The sequence below is a fragment of the Trichoderma virens genome (genome assembly GCF_000170995.1).
Source record: "Trichoderma virens Gv29-8 chromosome Unknown TRIVIscaffold_92, whole genome shotgun sequence".
Classification (NCBI taxonomy): domain Eukaryota; kingdom Fungi; phylum Ascomycota; class Sordariomycetes; order Hypocreales; family Hypocreaceae; genus Trichoderma; species Trichoderma virens.
The window spans coordinates 275,872-298,245 of NW_014013657.1; the positions used below are offsets into that span (position 1 = coordinate 275,872).

The following is a 22,374-nucleotide window of genomic DNA, read 5'->3' on the forward strand; positions in this document are numbered from 1 at the left end:
TTATTGGTAAATAGTTAATATTAAGCAGGGTATGTAAACGTGGTCTATCCTAGCATCCAAGTCATACCCAATGTCATGATTCAATAGATTTGAAGCCTAGCTCTGAGCGGGCATCATTCTCAAAAGGCTCCGAGAAAATGATGCGGCATGCAATGGTAGCAGCGGTAGCAAATGGCTTACGTTTGTCTCTGCAAGGACATGGTGCCATCCATTCGCCAACTTGCGTTTAGCAGCGTGTCTTTCACGTACTTTTCTGCCGCCTCTTCTGCTATATGCCTCATCTTCTCTTCGAGCCCGCTTTCTAGCAGCTCTATTCTTTCCTTTGCATCATCATCTACTTGATTCAACAAGCGATCAACCTCATCTTTAACTTCTTCAATGACATCAGTCGACTGGATCCTTAAATCCGTTAGTTCGTCATCACACCGCGTCGAAACTTCTTCTAGAATCTCTTCTCTCTCTTCTGTTCCGTAGCGGCAGTGGCTGGGGCCAGCATCCACATCGAGTAACTTTTCTCCGAGCTGTCTAATGCTGTTCATGATGCGTGTTTCCATTTCACTGAGAATGGTGTTGATGGGTGGCATGTCACTGTTCTTTGCAGAAGGGCTGTTGTCATCAACGTCGGGGATACCAAGTCTGCGTTTTTCTAAAGTTGTACTTGGTAAGTCTGGAGAGTCATGGAGTGGTAAGTGGAGTGTGCGTACTGGAAACGCGTTCCTTACTGGACGTAGGGATATAGGGCGGAGGAGACTCTGTTTGCACATGGGTGCTCGCAGCCGCTATGCTTGCATTGGCAATTTGGCCCCCTTTACCACTATACAGGCGACTAAGATTGCCAAGTGCAGCATTCCAACTCGGACGAGGCGAGAATATGGAGGCAACTTTCTTCAAGTGGGTTGATGGGGTTGTACTGGAGCTGTTGAGACGGACGGTGAAACCTGTCACTTTGGAGAGGGCCACAATCGAACTCAACAAGGCTGTGCTCTTGGGCTTGGCAACAATAGGATCTTTGGGTGTAACAAGGTCGGGATTAAATTCCAAGGAGAAACACAATGACCGTATATTGTTCTCGTTCTGGTAGATGATGGATTTGATGATCTCGGGGCGAATATACAGATAGATAGCTCGCCTGTCGGGGGGCCTGCTGCACTTGATGAAGATGTCGCCATACAATCTTAAAAAGGCTGTGTTGGCCGTGATGTCGATGTCTATCTCGAGATCCAGATGATCAGTCTGGTGCACTTCGTCGTTCTCATCTCTCCAGGAGACCGTGGTTTTTGAACAATGTATTTTGATTTCATCGGCCTCTGCCGTCTGTTTACTAGAGCTAGGTATCGTTTCTTTCGGTATCGGTGGCCCCTCGACGTTATCGCCCTTGTTGATTTTGCCTGCGTCACTCATATCGAAGCCACGCTTGTCATCGACATGTTGGGATTGCCGTCCCGACCTATAACGCGTCAGTTCACCACTTGAGAAGAAGGGAGCCTCCACATGTAGCCAGAATGCAGGACATTGAATCAAGGCGATGATGAAGTTGCAAAGGTGTAGTGAAAAGCCCCGCCGCTGCACGGGATGGCACTGCCACAGAGAGGGTCTTGCAAACCGGAGGCAAACGGGGGCAAGGCGCTTTCGCACGCTGCCCACCGCCGCGGCCTACAAGATCCCGATCCTGTCAACTAGACTCTGCTGATGACAGGCACCGAGATGGATCTTGCATGCAGTGAACGCTCTGCTGAGGCTCGCCATCCGGTAGAGCGGCCACGGCTATCCACGTAGGCTGAGAGCCCAGTGGAATCACACAAGGGCTATCTCACTAACCCGGGCGGAAGAGAGTCTTGCGTCAGTTCATCGTGATCTGTGTTGACATTCGTGTCCTGAGTGTACGATGCAGGACTGGGGACCATGGCAGACGAGATGGAGGGAGGGCGTTGCCCGGGGTGGAAGAATTCATGGTCCGTCAAGAGGAGAGGTGGCGAAGATGCTTTGGGGAAAGGGCGGTGCGTGAATTTAAGATTGTTGCTTGACTCTGTGGATGAGTAATACGCGATACCTAAGCCTCTAACCGTATTTGGGCAGTAAATTTAGGAGCTAATCCGGATTGGGATCGCGTAAGAAGCTCCCCGCTATTAAGCCCATCAACCTCCAGAAAAAAGAGTGACAGTAAGTCACTTGCAAGTACTATCAGCGGCATCAACTGTATCATAGCGCTGTAAGACGGAGCTGAAATCTACATGTACCATCCCTTGAATGAAGCATTGAATTCATATATGGCGCTGCCGTGTCTCGTATACATCATTTTATAACATGTGACCATCATTCATACCACAAACAAAAAGACATATCCAGTCGTTATAGGCGCATCACCATCGGTATTTCTTGACCCTGTCGCCAACGCCAACTCAACCAAAGACAACCAATCTGAGCATTCCAAGTCATTTCAATCCACGGGTTCGATATATACTTCTAACAAACCAGTTCTCGCCGTTTGTGCTGAATCTCCAAACAATTAGAGTCAAAATCTCTATACTTCGTGAATATCCTGTCACGCAGTTCTCATCACAATCAGGCATCGTCAATAACGGTGCCGTTGTCGTCAAACTCAAACACCTCTTCGAGTGCCACTGCGCTCTCTGAATCTCGAGCAGCCTCTCGCTGCAGCGCGAGAGACATAATGAGCTTCTTATCCGGTCGCAAGACACCCCACATCTCCGGTATCACTGTGACTGTTGATGTCTCTCCCAAAACACGATGCGCCATCGCCTTGATGTAGCCTAGCTGCTTTCCAGCCATGTACCACACAAACTTGTAGCCATTCTTGTGGTGGTTCTTAAACGTCGCCGAAGCTTTGAGGAGCTCCCAGTTGCTCATCGCCGAAGCCTTGTTGGAATCCTGGAGCAAATCTTGGAATTCGCCGCTCGCAAGCAACTCCGGCGGAGGTTTTATATCAATCCATTTCTGATATATGGCCTCTGCTTTGTTGGAAAACTTGGAACCCTCAATGCCTTTGAGCATACTGACACGCCACTCATCGTGAAGCGCGCCAATCTTGCCTCGCAAATACGTTAGAAGTTGCCTGCAGCTGGCAGACGTTTTTGCCCTCTCGTCGTATATATTATTGAGCTTTGTAAGGTCTTCATCATAGGGTATTGCATTATTACCATTGACAGTCTTGCTGAAGCTTTCCAAGACCTCGTCAATAACCTTATCAGCAACATCAAACCTCAAGTAGTCGAGGATATGCAATCGACCGTTTTTATCAGGCCTTGGTGCCCCTTTCTCTTTCGCGTACTCCGGATCAGGGAGAAAGGTAGATTTCTTCTTCAGGTGTTGAATGCAGAAACGCTTCCAGTCTTCATCAGTAAACTCAATGCCTTGTTTACTCTGGTCAACCAAGTAGCCAAGCAATTGGCTTAGATGTACAGCTGCTCGGTCTTGAACAGAATTATTAAAGTAACAGAGTCTTTCTTTGTACTTTGTACATCGACCGAGAAATGAGGGCTGCAGATTGAACAAAAATGCTCTGGATATGAACTCTTCACAGGCATCTTGAAGGAGTGCGGATCGGTTGCTCGTATATTTCATGTGATTGTCGCTTTCGACCTGATTCAAAATACCCTTGAATTGTGTGGTCACTTGGCGAAGATATCCACTCGAGATGAGATCCGGCTTGTCGGGCATGGGAGCATTGTCGAAATTTTTAACTATGTTTTGATCCCAGCAAACCCATGCCATGTCGCCGTCATAGTCGCCGCCTGATAGCATATCAGCAAGGGGCTTATCCCCTTTGGTCGAAAAGATAATCACATCCTTGAGTTTTCGAAGCTCTGGTCGAGAGACTACCCTGACTCTTTGAATGTCGCTAGGGAAGTGGGCTGGGGCTCTTGCCACTAGGATATCCATGTGCTCAAGCAGTGTGTCAGAGAAGCCTTCGGCTTGGAATTTTGTGGAAAAGGAGAGATGTACCTCTCCTTCTTCAAGCGTTGAGGAAAAGTCCGCAGCCATGTAAATGTAGGCGGAGCATGGAATGGTGATGTTCATCTTGGTCTTCAAAGTATCAGCCTTTTTCTTGCACATGTCCCAGACAAGTTCTTTGAGATATTTCATTCTCCTCTGATCAAACCCTGAGTCAAGCAAAAAGGCGACTTTATCCGCGCCACTATCGGGGAGGCCAGCCAGAAATTTCGCGGACCCATCCAGTGACCTATCATTCTTCGAGGGCCCGGATTGATGAATCCATAATCGAAGGCTCATGGGTTCCTTCATGGCGGCTGCTTGCTCACCAAGGTCAGCATGCAGAGCTCTCTGTAGATGCTCAGAAATTACGCGCCGCATTGCGTCGGGTTGTGGTGATCGCGCCTCTAGCACGGGGATAAACTGCTGGTTCAGAGACGCCGACTTCAATTCTGATGGCCAGTTTCGTATCTCAAGTGTCCGGTGATGAGGGTCATCATAATCGCACTCCCACTTCCTCTGTGACGGATAAACTTCAACCCAGTCTCTCTCAGAATCTTCCTCACTATCCACATCAATCAACCACATGCCCTTTGCACTCCCTAGTCTACCTTGAAAACAACTTGGGCAGTCGGATAACCCAAGAGCTTCGGTGACCTTCTTAGCTAGGCTTGGTGATATGCGCCCGATTCCATCATTCATTACCATCTTACCCGGCTTAAGGTCCCTGCGCTTCCTGATAATCTGGTGGTCATCAAGGAGAATGGTTGGCCAAGTTCGGCTGAGACCTAATTCAATCTTATCAGAAAGCGCAATGCCAGAAAAAAGCTGGGTTATAGTAACTCACTCAGTGCCAGGCGGGAAAACAGTTTGGTAACAGGCTGTTCCGAGTTGCATTCATTATCAATGCCAATGGCCCATTTCAGGAGGCCACTGAGGTTCATTTTCGAACGGCGCTCAGTCTCCAGTGCTTCTGCCAACGGCGAGATCCCATCAGGCGCACTAGGACGGAAAGTATTAGCGTCGCAAGCAAAGAAATAGACTCTCTCCAATGCTGCGCTCCTGGTTGTCCCAGATATTCTCTTGCCCTTGACACTGCGCACATAGAATGGTTTCCAAGTCCGCCCAAGGAAATAATGCCGAGATTTTGTGAGCCAATTTACAATCTTTTCAAGACTCCTTGGATCTTCCTTCAGGATACTAGGAACCTCATCTCTTCTTGACGACGGCGACGGAATAGTAATTTCCAAGAAGCGATCGGCGCCAAATCGACGCGCCAGTCGATGGCCCAGCTCGAGTTTCAAGGGGTGCAATCGGAGACTATACAGTGGCCCAGTGGAGGCCTGGTTGTAAACCAATTCTGCCGAGAGCGTGACAGTCTTAAACTTGGTCTGAAAGTCGCCCAGTGCTGTCTGCCATGCTACCGAGTCGCTGGACTGGGGCAAGCTCTTGCCATGGAATAGAGCGTGGCTTGAGATTGTATCTCTCAAATTGCTTTGGTCGCGCCAGCCATCGTTCGGCTCATACAATAGGTCGAATTGATCCAGAGGAACATCGCAATAAAGAGCAGCTCTTGTAATCTCCCAAATCACCGCCAAAGGCGCTTGTGTTAACGCTGGAATCGGTAATTTGGCTATTTTATCCACCAGTGTTAGCGACGACCCATGAAGTCTCTAGCAATTACGTATTCTTACGCCATATATTATCCAGCTTGTCCTCAATTGTCTCACCCACAGAAGGACTGCTGGAGCGGCTTGACGATGCCACCAGGCTTTTAGAATCTGAATCATCGAGGTGCTCTAGTTTATCGGCGGACTTGGTCGGTGTACGAGGGAGAGAATTCTGATTTTGCTGCGGATCCCTTTGGCTTTGGCTCAATTCAAACGAATGTGAAAAAGATTCAGCTGATGTTTGCTGTGAGTATGGATAGCGATTTGAGTTGTCTTGGTATCCAGAGTCAACAGTTGTCTGGCTGATGAATGACGTATCTTGAGTGTTCTTTGAAGAAAAGACTTCAGAGGGAAAAGAAGCTCGGCTTGAACCAAAGGACCGATCAGGGTATGTCTGGTGAGGAATTGGCTGAATAACTTCTCCTATAGAGCAACTCCCAGAAGCTACCGAGACACCACTGTCTCTAAAGGAGTCACTTGAGCGGACTGGGAGAGCATCCACTGCACCATGGTGGTCGTATCTGTGAGGTAAGGGGCCTCTGGGTCGCTTCTGAGAGTAATCCGCAGTCTCTTCAGACACTCTCTTGGTCCATTGCTTCGATTGCAGGCCATCACCACCCCGAAGGATATCCAGGAGACACTCTTGGAGTGAAGCCCGAACATCGGCAGAGAAGTACCGGGTGGGGTTGTTGGACAAGATCGATCGCCCTTGTTTCTCAAAGAGCCCCAGACATGTGGCTAGCCGGGTGTCTTTCCGATAGTACAGCAATCGGATTTTCTCATATATGTCGTCAGCCCGGGCCTCTTCATCACTTCGCTGCCGCTCGCGGTTTTTGCGAGGAGAGAGCGTTATATCTGGCTTGCGAAGCCGCAGCGCAAAGCCATCGTTGAGCCTGTTGATGATGCGGTCCAGCTCAAGGGCAGGCCGCTCATGCCCTTGAGACCCTGAAGGGCCAGACATTGATGGCACTGTCTAGCGGCTAGCAGCGAAAGCTTATCCACCGACTCGGTCCGTATTGAGTGAGTGTTGCAATAAGCCCTTGCTGTGGTGGATGCCAGGCCAAGGCTAACTTGTGCCATTCCCGCGATTGCGGGGAATCGCCGAGCCGCCACCGTTGGAGAAGGCAGCACGTGTAAAATCACAGGATGCGCAGTCACGTGCACCCAGGCGAGCGCGTCATCTCAGACTCAACAGCATCTCCACCCCCGGACCGCCAGTTGATCCGCCATCAGCACCAGCTTTCCCGGATCCTCCACCATCTGCGCTCGTGGAGATGCTCGGTGTTCGGCGTTGATGAACTGAGTTTCGCAGCAGCCCAGAGTCATCAGCTAGTAATTGGACGCTCGGGTCCACTGCATGCATTTCAAATAACCCGCGGGTGCTGAGATTGTTGCATCAAATCCAATCATGGTTGATAATGACGCGGACGAACAGGTGCCAGTCGATGATCTGACACCTGAGGAGGCCAGCCGCATCATCCACTCGCACCGCAAGGTTCGCTACGGTAAGTAGAGCATACAGCCCAGAACACTTCCCCTTCCCAGTCAGTGGTCGCGCGAGCAAAATCTGCGCCATCACATCCTTCCGGATCTCTCTCAAATTGCCGCGCGACTAATGCACCACAGGGACCGCCTGCTGGCCATGCCGTCAGCGCAAGGTCAAGTGTGACAACCAGCAGCCATGTGAGAATTGCGTCAAGCGAGAACACCCTCAGCTGTGCTCCTATAAGCCGAATCGATCGTCGGCGAGCAAGCACAATGCCACCGCCGCTTCCCACAGCCGCAAGAGGGCTCGATCACCGTCTGACGGAGACGACAATGTGAAGGATGAGCGCCAAGATAGCTGGCCGCCAGCAATTGGTAAGCTCATGGCATCCAGTTACGCGCTCAGCCTTGTGTTTTGAATTCTCTGAATAACATCTTTTATAGGGCTGTCCACAAACCAGGACGACTCTGACTCAGTACCTGACCGTTATGTTGGACAAAACAGCATCCCGGCACTGCTGGGAGAGCAATCGCCGAACAACAAAGAAGACGGCACCGACATCCGTCGCGACATGAGATCCATTCTGGGACTTGACACCTCCGCCCCTTTTCCACTCATGTCATCCACCCACCTTCAGCGACTTGCTCGAGATATTGCCACCGAGCTGCCGTCGGACAGAGAAGTTATGAAGTATGTCGTGTTGCCGAAGATCGCCCTCATGAGAAGCAATCTCATACTAACACTAACTGAACAGGCTTTTCCGCACTTACAAGGAGATTCCGCAACCGTTCTGGGGCTTCGTTCTCGACATCGATGAGCTCGAGTCCAATCTCATGATCTATCTGGAAGACCGATCCCGAAATGCGTCCAAATCCGGCAGAGCCTCAAAACCAGTGACGGCTTCTTGGCTGGCCATTCTCTTCGCAGTCTTGGCAGTCGGTTCCCAGTACCACGAATCCCCATACCATATCCGCACAAAGGACTCGCAAAAATACATTCAGATATCCTTCCATTTGCTGCGGTTGGCCAACTTTCTGTTGAGGTGAGAGAACAGCCGACTTACACGTTGCATACTTCCATCCGAGCTCTAACAATGTATTCTGAGTACAGGCCATCGTTTGACTCGATCCAAGCATTACTGTTGACAAACTTTGTCCTTCTCAATGACATGAAGGCGGAAGCCTCGTGGGCGCTCACTGGCCTGACCTGTCGCCTTGCTCAATCCTTGGGGTTGCATCGGCCGACCGTCCGCGCCAGTCGAGAGAACTCACCCCCTGCCGCCAAGTCCAAGGAAATGATTCGACGCAGACTGTGGTGGTCATGTGTCTGGCACGATACCCTGACATCCCTGTCGTTTGATCGGTAAGACTTTGTCGCTTATCCTCAAGGTGCGGAATACCAATGCTAATTCTACTGGCGCATAGGAGTTCAATGACAAACATCCCGAGTTGCCCGATCCCACACAATTTGGATTCAACGATTGGAAACTATGGCTATTTGGAGATGATGTATAACCTCATCGAAATCATTTCGCGGCGACTCAATCCCGATGTCATGGCCTCCGCTACCTACGAGCAGATCTATGAAAATTGCGAGGTTGTCGAGGAGCTTCGCAAACGAGCAGCGCCCCATATGCAGGACAAAGAAAAGTGCAAGACGGCATTGGATCGTCTTCAATTCTTTGCCATCCGCCTCCATACGTCCTTTGTTATATCCGTCGCGTGTCGACCAGCGCTTCGAAGGGACTGCACCTTTGACCCGGCGCAAAAGCAAGCTCTATCAGACAGATGCAGGATCAACTTGACCGAGACGGTGAAGATGTTCCTTGCCATGCACCAGCTTTCGGTGATTCCCACGCGAAGCTGGGCTTTCACTTATCATGGCCTGTCATCGGCCCTGCTGCTTGGTCTCAGCTCCGATACCAAGTCTGACCCTGAGGTCCGACAACTCCAGGGAGATTTGATAGAAGCACTTTCTGCGACGGCAGCCAAGGAAGTTAGCTCGCCAGAGGCCCACGTCGCCAAGACTGATAAAGACATTGAGCTCTCGGGCCCCCTGTGGAGGGCACTTACAGCCCTCAAAAACATCTACGACCACGGACAAGTCAATATGTCGAGCCTGAAGCGAGAAGGCGACATGTCTGCTGTCGCTAGTGGAAGCAGGACTCCTCTGCATCTCGGACTGAATGGCCAGGGCGGCTATAATGCCATGATATCGAATCCCTCGTTCCGCCCATTGCCGCAAGTAACAGATGCCCGCGAAGACGCAGCAATGGCCATGGCCGAGATGCAAAACGGTTCATCTATGCAAGACATGACTGCGTACGTAAACAAGCAAAATTTCTCTTTTCTTCCTTTCATTTTTTTTGGGTTATATCAAAATGCTAACTCGCTGAACCAGGATGAGCTACCCACAACAAATGAACAGCAGTCTCGCCATGGAAGGCATACCGCCCATCGTCGATCCGATGCAGTACAATGCCCCCATGGAATTGTACGATTCCATTTGGGTTGGTAAGTCCACTCACTCGTATGACAGGAAGATTAAGTACACCAGTAAACTGACCATTGGCCCAGAATCTCCTCCCGATCCGTGGAACACTGGCGTGGACGCCTTCAACTTTGACTTCCTGGCACAGCCCCCGCCAGGCCAAAATCACCAGCAGTATTATTTTTAATTTGAATTGAGAGGATGTGACTATGTTGTATTCTATTTCTTTGTGGATATCCTTGCGTAGGGAAGTTGGGAGTAACATTATGGACCATGATGATGATGAATACGCGTAGTGTACAGAAAAAAAAGTCAATGGTTTACTTGTTTTTATTCACATGTATGAAGGGGTGGTGAAGTTTGTTATTTGATTAGCATATAGACTATATTTCCCTTTTATTAATAATGGCAAAATTGTATCCTACCATGTATATAGCACAATTCGAGGGGGCCAGGAAACAAGTTGTCAGCGCTCTCTTTGATCATCCAGATTCTCGCGGGTCACCCTCGCGCAAAACTCAGATCGCAAGCAAAAAGTCCAAGAAAAGGGTTACGCATCCTCAGATGTTAAACCACGATTCTTGGCCTTCGTCGCGACAATCAGTGCTCATCATCCAACATGTCTCCTGTCCATCTTTGCATTCATATGCGGTCACAATCATAGTAGCTTCATCTCAATGAAGAGCAAAAAAGTATCAATGTCACAAAGAGGAAAGTAAAATGAGAAAAAATGGTCAAATGCTTTTTTTTTTATTCCGAAAGTTACCTTTTTTTTCTTTTTTAGTTGTTTATTTTTTTGTTTTTCTTGACGTACTGGAGACGAGCTTCTTCTTCATATGCTTGGGCATCTTCTCCTTTCGCTTCTCGCGCTTCGCCTCTTTAACGGCCAATTTATGTTGCTGCAGTGTGGAAAAAAAAAATCACAAGTCAGTCATCACTCTCCCTTACTCAAGATCATATAGGGAGACAAAAGACATACCTTCTTCTCATCCTTGTCCTCAAACTTGCGCCCTCTCGGCCGTCCCTTTTCAAACCGGCTCTCGTCATCATCAGAATCGTCGCTGCCGAGAGAAGCTCCCTCGCCAGATTCGTCCTCCGAGTCCTCTTCCTCCTCATCTTCTCCTTCGCCTTCTGCCTTGGGGGCAACGACCTGGTCAGCCAGCAACTTGCTGTACACCAACTCATTGCCCTCTCCAAGACCAAGCTTCTTGACATCCTTCTCAATGTCATACACCTGCTCCAGCGTCTGCGGGATGTACTGATTCCGGAAAACCTCCGTGTCCACTTCCTCCGCAGCGGCTTCCTCCTCGTTGGTAGCAGCGTGCCTCGTCTCGTACAGCTTGGCAATCGCCTCCGCCAACTCGGGCTCCTCGACCGGGCCCTCGGGTACGGTGATGAAGTTGAAGATGGCCCGGTCCGGCAATGTGTCGACGCCCTTGCGCCTAAAGAAGTCGCCCACGTTCTTGATGTCCATACGCAAAAACTCGAGCGACCGCGGGTGGTCCGGCTCCACGCTCTGCGACACATCGATGATGTACAGCTTGCCGTCGTGGTAGAGGATGTTGTACTCGCTCAGATCGGCGTGCACCAGCTTGCACACCTGGTACATGCGCCGCATCGTCCCCAGCAGCTGCACATACAGGCTCTGCCACTGCTGATCCACGTCGTCGCCCTTGAGGTTGGCATCGCGCAGCCGCGGGTACGCCCAGCCCTTCTTGTCGCCCAGGAAGCCCATGACCAGCACGTGCAGCTTCAGCGCCAGGGGCTCCGGGCAGGGAATGCCGGCGCTGTATATCCTCCTCAGGTTGCGATACTCCTTCTCGGCCCACAGCTTGACCATCTTGCGGTTGTTGCCCTTGTCGAAGCCGCCCTTGAAGCGGTGCTCGCCGGTGATGTACCTCTCGCGGTCCTTGAACACCAAGATGGCCGTCTTGTACACCTTGATGGCCCTCTGTGTGGCAGCGCCGGTTTCCTCGTCGTACGACACGGCGCCGTAGACGTTGGCTTCTTTGCCCGTGCTGATGGCGCCGTGGACCTCGCTGACAGCACCGCGGTTGATCATCTGCAGCAGAATCATGCGCGTCCTCTGGTCCAGCACCTGCTCGCTGGTGGCGCGGTCGGCCTTGTCCTTGTCGCGCTCGTCATCCTGCTTGACGGTGTCGAGCCGGATCTTGGTGGCATGCTTGGACAGCGCCGAGACCTGGTCGTCGACGCTGGCAAAGGTGTTTGCCTTTGGCTTCTGCTGGTTGGAGCGCGGAATCGCAGCGCCGTCCGTCAGCTGCCTCTGGCGGTTGTACGTCTTGGTCAGGTCGCCGTCGGCAGCCCATTCCTCGTCCTGCTCATTCTGGTCGTCGTCGTCGAAAATGTCCTCGAGATAGTCGTCTTCTTCCTCGTCATCGGCGAGCGGGGCGCCGTTCTGTTGCCTCAGCAATTCGCGGGGCACCTGTTCCGTCTGCTCGTAGCCCTGGTTGGCCGTATATTGGTATGGTGGCTGGTGAGGTGCTGCCGGGGAGGCTGCGACACCTTCAGCGTCCATTTTGCAGGTGTTTTGTTTTTTGTTTCTGCGTGTTTCTGTGTATTTTCTGCTCTGCTGCAGGGGAAAACGGGTAAAAGAACAAGTGAAAAAAATACAGCAGTCGTGCGCAAATGCTCACAATCTTGGGCTTGATGCTGCAAAAAATCGTCCCGCAGCCCGTCGATTTTTTATCTTATCTAGAAATTTTGAAGTTTCCGTGTGGTGGCGCATTTCCGCTGCTAAAAATGTGCCAATGGCGCGAGGTACTTTGCGCCAAGTCACTTCCTACACTGACGTAGGACTCCAATAGCGGGGATTTCCCCCAGTGAGTCACCAACTGCTACGGATTACAGTAGATGAGTACATCCACATCAGGTACCAGAAATCATCATCAGTCATCCTCTGCTGTGGCGAGTGCCCCTTGAATGTGAAATCCTCATTTCCAACACCCCGTCGTGAGTCTCACATCCTTGTCAATCCTTTTACAAAGCTGTGGCAAAAAGGCTTGAATTGCCATTTGTAAGTCAAACAGAGTCAGATTTGCTCTTGTTGACTCAGAGCTCAAAAGCCGCTGGATGCCGTGTCAAGAAAGGCAAGGAGGCCTCATCCATGTGATCAACTGAGACAGAGAATATGCATTCAAGCCCAAACGCCATGCATAAAGAATTGAAATCAATGCCGTCATCAAGCTGCAATCTTTAAGCTTTACCAATTACTAGGTAGCACTTTTTGCAACTGAAATGCAGTCGTGACCATCGGAGACAGCCAAGATGTGAACGGAAGAGGGCCAAGGACGACCACGCATATCTGCTGCTTTTCAATGTCTCGGTCAATCCCCATGATCGGCACCAAGGAGAATAGAATGTCTCGCAAAATGCCCTCGCCTTCCCGCAATTTCGTCGACATGCGGACGCCATGCTCTCTTCAGCATGCAAATATTACCATGCACATGCCTCGCCTCGCATTCCTTGCCATGACTTGGCCGGCCATCACGCGGCGGCCCAAATCTCTACACACGGAAATGATCAGTAGATATACGGAAGTCGGGCTGCTGCAGCTTGTAAAACAGCATAATGGAGCTGGAATCCAAAGGCAGAGAGCCGTTTCATTCCGGAATGCCATAGTATATATATCATAAATGAAAGGGACGAGATTGTCCAGCTCTCCCCCCTTTTGCATCAGCAGCTTCATCTGGTCTCGACTCAAAAGAGCAGAGAGCCGCTGATAGTTGATACTTGCTTTTGACATAGTTGCTTTTTTCTGTTGTAAATTCTTCGGATTACACCAATTCCATCATGAAGTTCCACGCAGCCGCTCTCACACTTGCATATTTAGCAAACTCTGCTTCAGCGTCAGTGGCCCAGCCAAGGAGCGAAGCAGCCCAGGCCCCTGAGGATGGCAAGACGTTTTCCATTACTCAGATCCAAAATGAACGATTCCGAGGGCCCAATGTCCCTGCCAGCTACATTGCGGCTCTAGCAAAGTACAGCCCCCAGGTATCAGAGCATATCAAGCACGCGATAAGGGTCAATCCGGATCTCCACCGCAGGTTCAGCTCGCTCCTTGACGCTGGTAAGTTCTCTACCCTCCCCAGCATCTCCTTGCGTTTCAAGGAACCGTGAATAACGAGCTGGTTGAGGAAACAGGCAATCAGACGGGCACTGCTGTTGCCACACCGGCTCCGGGGGCCGATTCAGAATATGTTTTGCCTGTCAAGATTGGCACACCCCCTCAGACCGTGCCCCTGAACCTTGATACCGGTTCGTCAGATCTGTAAGTTGATTTCATTGTGTTGAGAGTGTATATACCGTCCTCTAACACCAATCAAATGCAGCTGGGTCCTCTCAACGGACACATATCCGTCTCAAATTCAAGGCCAGGCCATTTACGACCCGAACGCCTCAAACACAAGCCGCCGCCAGACCGGGTTATCATGGCTCATCAGGTACGGCGACGGCTCCAGCGCCAACGGCATCGTCTACAAGGACCGCGTGCAGATCGGCAATACCTTCTTTGACCAACAGGCCATAGAATCAGCCATCAGAGTCTCCGACGACATCAGCGACGACACCTTCGCATCTGGCCTCCTGGGCGCCGCCGGCAGCGCTGGCAACACGGTCCGTCCCGACAAGCAGAAGACGTATCTGGACAACATCAAGGACCAGCTCGCGAAGCCGCTCTTCACCGCCAACCTCAAGAAGGGCAAGCCCGGCAACTACAACTTTGGCTACATCAACGCCTCCGAGTACACGGGCGACATCCAGTACGCCGCCATCAACCCCAAGGGCCCCCTATGGGAAATCTCCGTCAGCGGCTACCGCGTCGGCAGCGACGAGTCAAAGTACGTGTCCCGTGTATGGAACGCCATCGCCGACACTGGCACCACGCTGCTCCTGACGCCCACCGACATCGTCAACGCCTACTATGCGCAGGTCAACGGCTCGACCATGAACGACGACGTCGGCATGATGGTGGTGCCCTGCACCGCTAAGCTGCCCGACTTTGTCTTTGGGCTGGGCAAGTACAGAGGCGTCATCCCAGGCACTTACATGAACTATGGAAGGATGAACAGGACATATTGCTACGGCGGCCTCCAGGATTCCGAGGGCGCGCCGTTTGCCGTGTTGGGAGACATTGCTTTGAAGGCTCAGTTTGTCGTCTTTGACTTTGGCAACAATGTTGTGGGATTCGCCAACAAGAACACGACCGTTTAGTTGTGTCTCGGCATCGCCATTATGTAAACACGAACGCAGTAAGAGACGTTCCAAAGCATCAGCCTCGAACGAGGAAAATAACCGCTCCTCACTAGATAGATGATGCAAGCAAGGTCTTCCGCCTTGTTTCGGCGTTTTAGAAACAAGAGTAGCCACTCGGTAGGAGATATCCAAGACAGATGATGTCAGTTTCTAGAATATTCATAACCTTCAAATGCAACTAGCTCGGCAGCTGTCAACATTTAACCTTTGTGCCTAGCCAAAATAATCTCCGGGAATCCAACGCTGTTAGCCAGCAGTCGGATTCCTCGTACATTTCACTAACATGACTCGACCCCTCTCTCCCCCGCCAAAGTAGCTTAAATCCGTCGCGAACGCGAACAAAGGCGATGCCAGACTCCGCCTCAGCTAGTCTAAATGCCCGTAGAAGAATAGCAGGTTGCAGCTATGCGGTTTGCGAGAAGTTCGATGGAGCTTGCCGTTCGTATATTTTCGTATCTTCGTATCTTCGTACAAGCAGGGTAGGGCATTTGTCAGGGACCGGTTGCCAAGGACGGCAATGCTTAGTAGTACAGTATGTATGCGACAAAGTAGTAACTGCGTTAAGCTGGACGGGCCAATGAAAGAATCAAGGCTGGCAGAGGTCATGCCATGTAATGGCCTAAGAGGGAAAATTCTTCTATGGGGAGGCCGGTTGACGATTCGAAGCTCAACAAGTGCCAAAGTTAAATAAGGGCCAATGGACGGCGATCATGATGCTCGTCCCCAACTCACATTTGCCAATCTCCAGGCTCTCAACCGACAGCTCAATCACAACATAGCAATGACTGACAACATCCTCGTGCTGGGTGCTGGCGAGCTTGGCCTCGCCGTGCTGGACGCGCTCTCCAGACACCCCAAGCGCAACCACAGCAGAATCACCGTCATGATGCGCCAGGCCACACTGGACTCTGCCGCCCCCGATAAGAAGAGGCTGATTCAGCAAATCAGAGCGCTGGACGTCCACTTCGAGGCGGCTGATGTGGTGCAGGCTTCGGTGTCGGAGCTCGCCGCCATCTTCGCCAGATACGACACAGTGGTGTCCTGCAACGGCATGGGCCTGCCGTCTGGAACGCAGACCAAGCTGTCGCAGGCTGCGCTCGAGGCCAAGGTGCGATGGTTTCCCTGGCAGTTTGGCATGGACTACGACGCAATCGGCCTGGGCAGTTCGCAGGATCTGTTTGATGAGCAGCTGCGCGTGCGAGCGATGCTACGCGCGCAAGATGCCACGGAATGGATCATCGTGTCGACGGGCCTCTTCATGAGCTTCCTCTTCGTGCCGGAATTCGGCATCGTCGACTTCAGCACCAAGACAGTGCGCGGCCTCGGCTCGTGGGACAACAGCATCACGCTGACAACGCCCGTGGACATTGGCCGGGCGACGGCGGAGGTGGTGCTGGATCCCCAAGGCGTCAAGAACCAGTGCGTCTACGTGGCGGGCGACACTCTCACGTACGCGCAGGTGGGCGATCTATTGGACGAGCGCTTTGGCGTCCAGTTCCGGCGCGAGCTCTGGGACCTGGACGAGCTGGCCAAGCAGATGCGCGAGGATCCGGACAACACCATGGTCAAGTACAGGGATACGTTTGCTCAGGGCAGGGGGGTGGCTTGGGGCCAGGACAAGACGGTGAATTCAGCGCGGGGGATGGCGATGACGGATGTCAAGACGTACCTGGCGGCGATGGACGTCAAGCTGGACGAGGCACTGTGATTGTACTGTACTGTGAATGTATTGGGAGCGATATACTTATCATGAGATCTTGTTTATAGAATTGAATGCAAACACGATTCCGTCATCAATCTGGGGTGGTTTGTTATCAGCGCTATCGGCTGGGCCTTATCGGTGATGGGATGAATGCAATGCTACGTACCCTGATGGGTTCGGCTAACGTAACATCAATGATATTTACCTACATGTGCCTTAGTGCTAAACTCGCCTGTAGATTGTGATGATAATTGCATCTGATGGGCCGAAACATGCATCCAGCGCGTTGCTACTGCAGTATTGATGGATGGCACACTGCATAAATATTGCTTGAGACTTATATTGGGCATGGACGGGCTTCATTGTTATCACCGTGAGCAAGAATACGAAGTACTAGTACTAGCACTATTACCTTGCAATCTGCGCTGCACCCCATATCGGATCTGACGCGACAATCCTGCTGCCACCATCTCCTCGGCTCCGGTCTGCTCCGTACGCATTTCGTCTGAAACGATACCCATCCATCTTATTACGTACCAATCATTTTGCCGCGGATGTTAATCAACTAGACTACCTAATAGTACCTAATAGAATATAAGCCATATGGTACGAGTACTGGTACTTTGTCGGCAATGGCGTAAGAACAACTGCAGAGGTGCTCATATGATTCGCTACTACACTAATAGCCGTTCCATCCTCTGCACAGGACCAAATAGCGGTCTCGACTCCTTTGATTGCATCCCCCATCTCCCCATAGCCAAATTGCGGACGTACCCCGTAATATTGCCTTTTCACCATCAAGTTGTTTTGAATGTCAGTCTGCCTTTTGCCTTGTTCACATGGCACAGTTCGCGGGCTGGCGCAGAGCCTCGGGAGTGCGCTGGAGCGTTGGTCTCGTGGCTGTGAATGACTCTCGTGGGCCACTGTAGCCTAGAGAGGCCCCCCTATAGGCCTACAGGCAACTGGTGCTAGGCACTCCTCCATCATTGTGAGACACTCGAGTTCAAGCCACAGATAACCAAGGGTCGCCTCCTAGTAAGCCACTGATAGCGGCTCTTTGCCCCCATGTGAGGCGCGCGGCATCGGCCAACGCAGCCCGGCCATTTTAGGCTCCGGGGAAGCAATCCTGCGTGAGCCGCGGCAATGGCTCTATACTAAGTAGGTATTGCTCCGTAATCTTTGTGCTCATTTGCTGGGTGAAATCATCACAAAGGACCTACCTATTACCTAAAGTAATAAGTACCCGGAACTCCTGCATGATCTCGGAAAGCTGATAAGAGTCCGAACTACTATGCACCTGTGCAGCTTACTCTTCTGCTACTCTTTCCAGCAGGGTGCATCTCATCTTACTTAGACCACATGGACTGTAAGGCGTGCACTGTACTGGTAATCATGATTGATACTGGCGTTGGGAGGAAGGGGTTGCATGTCCCGTCCAGGCTGTCCCATCCCACGCTGCTGGAAGCATCGACTACCGAACCAGTACCTTGCGGGCTATTGATAGCAAGTAGCAGTACATGATACGTCTTGTTTGTGTCATGGGGTCCCAAGTACTCAGCACCTCCTGCTGATATGACGTGTGAGATACGCTGGTACCTGGCGGTATCCACTCGCTTCCCTGTACTCCGCACTCCCCAATGCATGCAGGCCTCACGCCGCTTTCCTCTTCCGGTGTCTGCCTCCTATTCTGCCCCGTATTCTTACCGGTGACACACCTCTTCATCATCGTCCACACCTTCTTTCACCTAGCACAAAGCACAAGCATAACCGAACTGTACTGTACAACGCAAAGTACTGCTACTCGTACAAGTACTCCGGCGCCGTCCTTCCCGTCAGCCTCGCAATGGCGCTCTTCCGCTTCCAGCCAACAGCCCCTTTTCCCGAGGGCCGTCTCTCGCTGGCCAACTGCGCCACCAGCCCGGCCAATCCTTGGAATAGAGTGAGTCACGTCATGCGCTCGTCCAGCACGGCCAGATGACTCTTCCCATGGCCAATCAGCACGCCATCAGCCTGTTGAGCAGGACGTGATAGCAGCCAGAGGGCAACTGGTATAAGATGTTCTGCTAGGCCGGGGTAGCGTGCTAGGGCCTCTCTTTGTCTTCCTTGCTGCTTCTACACGGCTCTTTGAGCTTCTACTTCATAAAGGCAAACACGATCCAATCCCTTCTTTGGGCGCGCCTTATTCCTTTGAGTGCGCCTTCTGTAACCGCTTCACTGCGTGTCCTTTGCTCGTTTGTAATACCTACCATCTACCTACCTACCTAGTGCCTCATCTACTTCGTACGTTGGTACCCCTTCGTGCTTAGTACCTACACGCCCTGGTAAGTGATCCCCTGGCTAGAATCGTGTTAGTCTTTCCTATCTCGACTGACATGGCACCCCTTTCAACAGTACATCACTTCTTCCTACGCCCTATACCCGTCGTCTTCTGTGACATCTTCGCATTCGACCATCTTCCACTGCCATCCGATCCGCTACCAAGCTTCTCTCTCGTATCTGTCCACTGCAGCAGTCGCATACCTATATAAGCCATCATGGATGTCATCATTGATCACAAGTCCCTTGCATCCGCCGCTTCCAAGCGCCGCCATGTCCAGTCCAAGCGCGGCGTCCTCCGACGCCGTGGCACCAATTATCTGATCAGGTCTACGGCGAAGCGCTTGATGGAGTCCAAGAACCATGCCATCTATCATCAGTTCTCCTACCAGGAAACCCCCACCTTTCCATGCCTCTCCGGTGTGTGGGCGGCCCGACGAAAGGATGGAGGCTCCTTCGAGGCTCCTCGTCCTCTTCGATCGCATGTCGAGAGGGACATTCGCGCCGTCATAGCCACTGCTCGTGAACAGCAGCCCAAGCGTGAGACCCGCGCTCCCACCGTATCACCTCGGAACGACGAGGAGGAGGGCCGGGATCTCGCTCGCAGCGAGTTGCCGCTCCCAGGCGACGCTTCTCGACTTGTTAGACGGCCCAGCCTGGAGCGCGAGGAGGCTTTCCGTGTTGCCAGCACCGCCAAGGGCAAAGTCCACATTCGCACTTCCCCCGACAGTGAAGATGCGCAGATCGCTGAGCTTTACCACCAGGGCCTGCTCTACGACGGTGATGAGCAGCGCCCTGAGGAAATCTTCAACCTCAACAGTATCCAGCACGAGGACCCAGTGTACACCATTCGTCCTGCGAAGCGGGGCCGCAAGTCAAAGAAGGCCAAGCCTGCCGCCCTCGTCCTCTCCTATACCGACATTGGCGAGTGTAGCGCCAAGTCAAATGCTTCAACAGCTCGGCGTTCAGCTGCTGACGACTCAGAGACAAATGAGGCCTTCCCTTCGCTAAGAGTCGTCTACGGCCAGGACGCGTCAAATCCAACATTTGATGTCGAGACATCTCAACCCCCAGAGTTGATGGTTGACCTCTCTGATTACGATTGCTTTACCGATAGTGAGCTTGATGATGATGTGCCGTCCCAGACGGAGATTGTGGAGAACGCAAACAACCCATCCGGAGAGACTTGGATCATGCTGGGTTGATCGACTCGCAGCAGGTCTGCTTAGGATCCCCCCGTGCTCCGCCGGGATTTGGAAACTGGATAGGTGGGAGAGCCTCACCTCAGACTGGTCCATCACATAAACCTGGCATGATTCCTTTTCTCTCGGCGTTTTTTTCTTTTCGTTTCGGGTGGGATTGGGTTTTCGAGGATCGGGATAGATATTGTATACTACAGCCTGCATAGCGAGTGGTGTACCAGCAGATCCACGACGGCGGTTTGCGTCCCTGCAATGGGATGTGCGACGGTGCATTTTCCTTTCTTTTATTCTTCTCGCTTAGATGATAATGAACTTGTTCAAGTAGTTGTTTAGTCAATTATGTGGCGTCGCCGTAACGCGTACGTTAATTCATTATTATACCATTCTCAATTTCAGTCTACCAGCAGCAGTGAAGCTTTGAAGTTTATAGATCTATTCCTGTCAACGTACATATTGTCATTGACATGATGTAGAATATGTAAGTTGAGTTAACCCCTCATTGTGACCTACCCTGAATTGCGGCATAGCCAAATAACAATGCATGAATCTCAAGTTACAGGTCAAGGGAGATATAAGATATATAGTTTATTCAAACGGTGCTTGTGAGTAGATTAATATTTATTATACCGCCCCTTGCTACTCCTACCATTACACAGTTGAAGAAATGGTAGGTGTTTCATATTGCGACGCAACAAGTCTTATGTCATAAAGAACCATCGAGTAGCTTGGGAGAAAAATTAAAAACGTTTAGTATCATACAGCCCATATGACATAATACTTCAAATTACTGGCCTTGAACTCTTTATTTTTATTCATTTTTTCTCTGCGGGCCATTCTCTTTCTAAATTTTAAAGAACGAGCCAATGCGTTGTGCGCAATTATCACAACCTATTGAGTGAAGCCATACAAATTAATTAATTGGAACTACCTGATGGGTGAATCAGAGAAGGATGCGTCGGTATCATTCTAGTGCGGGCATAATCTTCGATGGAGCTCCATTTTACACAGGCCAACTTGGAGTTTGTCTGCGTCATCGGCTTGGGTGCTTTGGGATCCATCCAAGCGAACGTATACATCCCTGTATCGCCGTGACACATGATGGCTAGGCGGAGGGTTTCTGTGCAATGATCTGCGAGTTTACTTGAGTTAGTAAGTTTGCTGAAAGTGCGGGCACGGAGTTACGAACCGAGATGGGTGTGGAGGTATTCATCTTCTGCCTTGGTGAGGTTTGGGTAGTAGTAGTCGCGGTAAAGCCAGAAGCGCAGTTGCCGCTGTAGCAAATGTCAGATTATCTAGTTCAGAGAAGTTGAGAAGGAAAGAGAAGAAAATTACCACACAGTGTAGTTCGTGATAGACGCCGAGGCTGGCAGGATAGCCGCCACCAGTCAACTCGGCAATGTTTTCAAATGACTCTCCCGCCGTTTTCAGTTCTTCGACACTTGCGTTGAAATAGACGGCTGTGGTATTGTTAGTTGAAATCGGCTTCGCTTGAAAGACGGATACGTACGCCTAATCAGGGCGTCCCACGCCGCGTCTTGAGCTGCGTCTGGAGGCCCGGCATACTTGTTGACTTCGTGATAGCCCATAGGGTGATCTTCATTGACTTCATATTCAACATATTTTGCGGCAGGAGCTAACCGATAGTAAGCTTTTGGGCTTTAAATAGGTTGTGATTGTAGAAACTTACACCAACTACGTCCGCGAAGAGCCGCAGCGTACGACCTTTCTTGACGGCCCATCCAGAGGGCAACTATCAAGCCAACACATAGTAAGTGAAGTACAAGGGAGTACAATCTTCCCCAAGTGAAGCCCTTTGGTACATTATTTCTTGTTGTTGGCAAGAGTGATTCGACCGAGCCACCTTTCTCCATGAGTCGGTCAGACTCGTCGTTCTCTGACGAGCTGTCACTCATGGAGAGTCGAGAAAAGGAAACAGCCATTGTGAAAGCACAGAATATGGCGACCAAAGTTGAACAGTTGAGCAGTAGAAAGAGGGAACAAAGAAGAAGGTTGGAATATGTGGCTCGGTATTGTTGCCTTGTTTGTCTAATAAAGTGAAGCGTGTGACCAACTGGAAGTATGACAGGCGCCTAATTGCAATTCAGAACGGAGTACGTAACATGACCTGTATTAGATGCAAGGGAGATCTATCCACTAAGACCCCTTCGGATGCCCGGACCATAGGACGAGTTACATCCGACACAGTAGTCGAGTTAATATGTCTTCGGATCCTTGATAGACAAGCGAATCATGCATCTGCCAATACTTCTTTTCGTGCGGTCTGAG

At 51.1% G+C, this 22,374-nt stretch overlaps 8 protein-coding genes across 8 annotated transcripts; 4 read left to right on the top strand and 4 right to left on the bottom strand.

The window, feature by feature from the left end:
- Nucleotides 1-2: 2 nt before the first annotated feature.
- On the bottom strand, nucleotides 3-1,904 carry TRIVIDRAFT_232541 (uncharacterized protein; the record flags this gene model as incomplete). Its single annotated transcript, XM_014094037.1, has 3 exons — nucleotides 3-646; nucleotides 705-1,447; nucleotides 1,819-1,904. 3 exons carry the CDS (start codon nucleotides 1,902-1,904, stop codon nucleotides 177-179), a joined length of 1,299 nt encoding a protein of 432 aa, XP_013949512.1.
- Nucleotides 1,905-2,562: 658 nt separating this feature from the next.
- TRIVIDRAFT_122493 (uncharacterized protein) lies at nucleotides 2,563-6,537 on the bottom strand (the record flags this gene model as incomplete). The annotated part of the gene is made up of 3 exons (XM_014094038.2): nucleotides 2,563-4,739; nucleotides 4,799-5,584; nucleotides 5,646-6,537. Coding segments are annotated over 3 exons (3,855 nt in total), but the record flags the coding sequence as incomplete, so codon positions are not given.
- Nucleotides 6,538-7,029: 492 nt separating this feature from the next.
- On the top strand, nucleotides 7,030-9,784 carry TRIVIDRAFT_38517 (uncharacterized protein; the record flags this gene model as incomplete). The annotated part of the gene is made up of 8 exons (XM_014094039.1): nucleotides 7,030-7,126; nucleotides 7,248-7,481; nucleotides 7,551-7,797; nucleotides 7,862-8,149; nucleotides 8,218-8,469; nucleotides 8,532-9,428; nucleotides 9,508-9,620; nucleotides 9,684-9,784. The coding sequence occupies 8 exons, from the start codon at nucleotides 7,030-7,032 to the stop codon at nucleotides 9,782-9,784; spliced, it is 2,229 nt and encodes a 742-aa protein (XP_013949514.1).
- Nucleotides 9,785-10,329: 545 nt separating this feature from the next.
- TRIVIDRAFT_214757 (uncharacterized protein) lies at nucleotides 10,330-12,133 on the bottom strand (the record flags this gene model as incomplete). Its single annotated transcript, XM_014094040.1, has 2 exons — nucleotides 10,330-10,496; nucleotides 10,577-12,133. The coding sequence occupies 2 exons, from the start codon at nucleotides 12,131-12,133 to the stop codon at nucleotides 10,386-10,388; spliced, it is 1,668 nt and encodes a 555-aa protein (XP_013949515.1).
- Nucleotides 12,134-13,407: 1,274 nt separating this feature from the next.
- Nucleotides 13,408-14,826, top strand: TRIVIDRAFT_196192 (uncharacterized protein; the record flags this gene model as incomplete). Its single annotated transcript, XM_014094041.1, has 3 exons — nucleotides 13,408-13,638; nucleotides 13,743-13,885; nucleotides 13,947-14,826. The coding sequence occupies 3 exons, from the start codon at nucleotides 13,408-13,410 to the stop codon at nucleotides 14,824-14,826; spliced, it is 1,254 nt and encodes a 417-aa protein (XP_013949516.1).
- Nucleotides 14,827-15,649: 823 nt separating this feature from the next.
- Nucleotides 15,650-16,576, top strand: TRIVIDRAFT_38893 (uncharacterized protein; the record flags this gene model as incomplete). Its single annotated transcript, XM_014094042.1, has 1 exon — nucleotides 15,650-16,576. One exon carries the CDS (start codon nucleotides 15,650-15,652, stop codon nucleotides 16,574-16,576), a length of 927 nt encoding a protein of 308 aa, XP_013949517.1.
- A 2,126-nt stretch (nucleotides 16,577-18,702) lies between these two features.
- On the top strand, nucleotides 18,703-20,476 carry TRIVIDRAFT_74704 (uncharacterized protein; the record flags this gene model as incomplete). Its single annotated transcript, XM_014094043.1, has 2 exons — nucleotides 18,703-18,891; nucleotides 18,962-20,476. The coding sequence occupies one exon, from the start codon at nucleotides 19,105-19,107 to the stop codon at nucleotides 20,089-20,091; it is 987 nt and encodes a 328-aa protein (XP_013949518.1).
- Nucleotides 20,477-21,002: 526 nt separating this feature from the next.
- On the bottom strand, nucleotides 21,003-22,028 carry TRIVIDRAFT_228354 (uncharacterized protein; the record flags this gene model as incomplete). Its single annotated transcript, XM_014094044.1, has 5 exons — nucleotides 21,003-21,217; nucleotides 21,275-21,359; nucleotides 21,421-21,545; nucleotides 21,596-21,721; nucleotides 21,776-22,028. 5 exons carry the CDS (start codon nucleotides 22,026-22,028, stop codon nucleotides 21,003-21,005), a joined length of 804 nt encoding a protein of 267 aa, XP_013949519.1.
- Between the last annotated feature and the right edge of the window lie 346 nt (nucleotides 22,029-22,374).